At 45.3% G+C, this 2,239-nt stretch overlaps 1 protein-coding gene across 1 annotated transcript in view; it reads left to right on the top strand.

Moving 5' to 3' along the window:
* Nucleotides 1-317: 317 nt before the first annotated feature.
* Nucleotides 318-2,239, top strand: part of cbln4 (cerebellin 4 precursor) — an 8,574-nt gene continuing 6,652 nt past the window's right edge. The window contains exon 1 of the mRNA XM_014034477.1: nucleotides 318-1,176. Within this exon, the coding sequence (XP_013889931.1) occupies nucleotides 907-1,176 (270 nt within the window). The 5' untranslated portion in view covers nucleotides 318-906. The remainder of the gene's footprint in view (nucleotides 1,177-2,239) is intronic.

Here is a 2,239-nt window from a genome sequence, read left to right as displayed (position 1 = left end):
CCAACATTCACTGTAAATAAAATTACTTACCAGTTTGACCATTCAGGGTATTTAACCTTGATAGTAACAATTTTAAAAACACTGTTTACATAAATTAAAATCTGTTAAAATAAAACCAACTTCTGTCTTGTAAATATTTAACTTTTCATAACTTTTCCACAGAACCTCTCTGCAAAATGGCCAGAACCTCCCTTTAGAGCCAAAAATGAGCATCTTCAGTCTGCAGGAAGTTGTGCTCTGACGTAATGTGAAACTGGATTATATGACGTCAGCAAGGCAGTGRTTGTAAAGGTCCTGTCAGTGGGAAACATCACAGGACCAGGGGTCGGACTGGGAGGCGTTCAGCCCACCTCGGGTGGGATTAAGATGAGTCACCTCATCACACACAAACTCAGAGTCCCCTGGACTGGTGGGACTGGTGGGACTGGTGGGACTGGTGGGGGGAGCTTAGAGGAGCGGACCTGTTTTAGCCCCTGAAACTGGAGCAATCTCTAATTCTTATTCCTTAAAAACCACAGTTTGTGTCCAGTCTAATGAAACTTTTAGTTGGAGATAATTAGAGTCGTGTGTGGGCTTGAGTTTTCTCTGAAACGGTTATTCTCGCGCCACACGTKCGTGCGTAAAGTGGAGGACGGAGCGCGCGCACAGGCTGCAGCTCGCTGCGGGAGCAGCTGCGATCAGACGCGTGATTCGGAGCGGGAGAGAGGGACATGGACGGTTTGTCCCCGGCAGAACAGCTTCCCGGGTCCACTSTGGTCTCAGCCGGTCCTGAATCCTGGAAATGAGACTTGACAGGATTTTATAAGGACTGTTTTTGGAGACATGGCTGCTCTGTGAGACTTCCTCAGACGGTGGATCGGTGGGAAACTTCTCTCTGAATCGGAGCAGCAGAATCAGAGACGCGTCATGGTGCTCAGCCGTCTCCTGCTGCTGCTCGGCTGGACTCTCGTGTCCGAGCTCGTGGGAGCTCAGAACGACACGGAGCCGATCGTCCTGGAGGGTAAATGTCTGGTGGTGTGCGACTCGAACCCGGCCACGGACTGGAGGTCCTCCTCCTCTCCGCTCGGCATCTCGGTGCGCGCGGCCAACTCCAAGGTGGCTTTCTCTGCAGTCCGGAGCAACAACCACGAGCCGTCCGAGATGAGCAACAAAACCAGGATCATCTACTTTGACCAGGTCAGGAGAACCGACATGTCGTTTTCAGATGGTCCTTTTTAGACAGAGATAAATAAATAAATAAATAAAAATAAAACACTTTCTGGCTCCGTTTATCTGCAGAACATTGTTTAGTTTTTGATCAGTGGCGGAGCCAGACATTTTTCTCAGGGGTGGCCAGACTGGGACCACTACTCACAGAAGGGTGACCAGACTGGGACCACTACTCACACAGGGGTGGCCAGACTGGGACCACTACACACACAGGGGTGGCCAGACTGGGACCACTACACACACAGGGGTGGCCAGACTGGGACCACTACTCACACAGGGGTGGCCAGACTGGGACCACTACACACACAGGGGTGGCCAGGAAAATTAAAATAATTTTTTACTTGAAAGTTTCTGCAGATCTTTGTGTTTTGTTTATGTCCTCATACAGGCAGTGACTGCCTTAAACATGGTGTCAGAACCATTTTAAAAGTGGGGGACACACTGTTGGGGGGTCTGGGGGTCCTCCTCCAGAAAACTTTGAATGAAAAAGACTCCATTTCCTGCATTCTGGTGAATTTTACCAGGTTGTTTAACATACTTTTACCTATAAATAAACACTTGATTTAATAATAATTTCAGAGACAGATTCTTCATTAAACTAGTTCCATCATCCTGTTTTTAAACTCACTGCTTTGGCCGAGATAAGGCTAATTAATATGTCACAATTTATCACATCCAATTACTTTAGAGGTGCTTTTTACTTTTATATTGTTTTGATTTATTTTTAATTTTAACACATCATTGTGCCAAATAATGATGACCCTCAACTGCATGTTTAAAACTAATATTAATAATTTTACCCAATGAACAGGTGCAATATTGATAACCACCAGCAGTGAATTTAAAGGAGCATTTCACCTTTTCTGATTTAGTCATAAGTCTACTCATAACCAAACACAGAGCATCATGCAGCCTTCAGAACAGAAAATGACATTGTGTTATGATGACAAAAAACAAAAACATTTGTCACCATAGGTCAGATAACATAAAGAAAACAATCACATTTTGTCACTTCTTTGAGCTTGGTGAT

Source organism: Austrofundulus limnaeus, unplaced genomic scaffold, assembly GCF_001266775.1.
Source record: "Austrofundulus limnaeus strain Quisiro unplaced genomic scaffold, Austrofundulus_limnaeus-1.0 Scaffold2134, whole genome shotgun sequence".
NCBI classification, from domain to species: Eukaryota; Metazoa; Chordata; class Actinopteri; order Cyprinodontiformes; family Rivulidae; genus Austrofundulus; species Austrofundulus limnaeus.
Note: the sequence above shows the minus strand (reverse complement) of the source record. Positions and strands in the feature narration are given on the sequence as shown.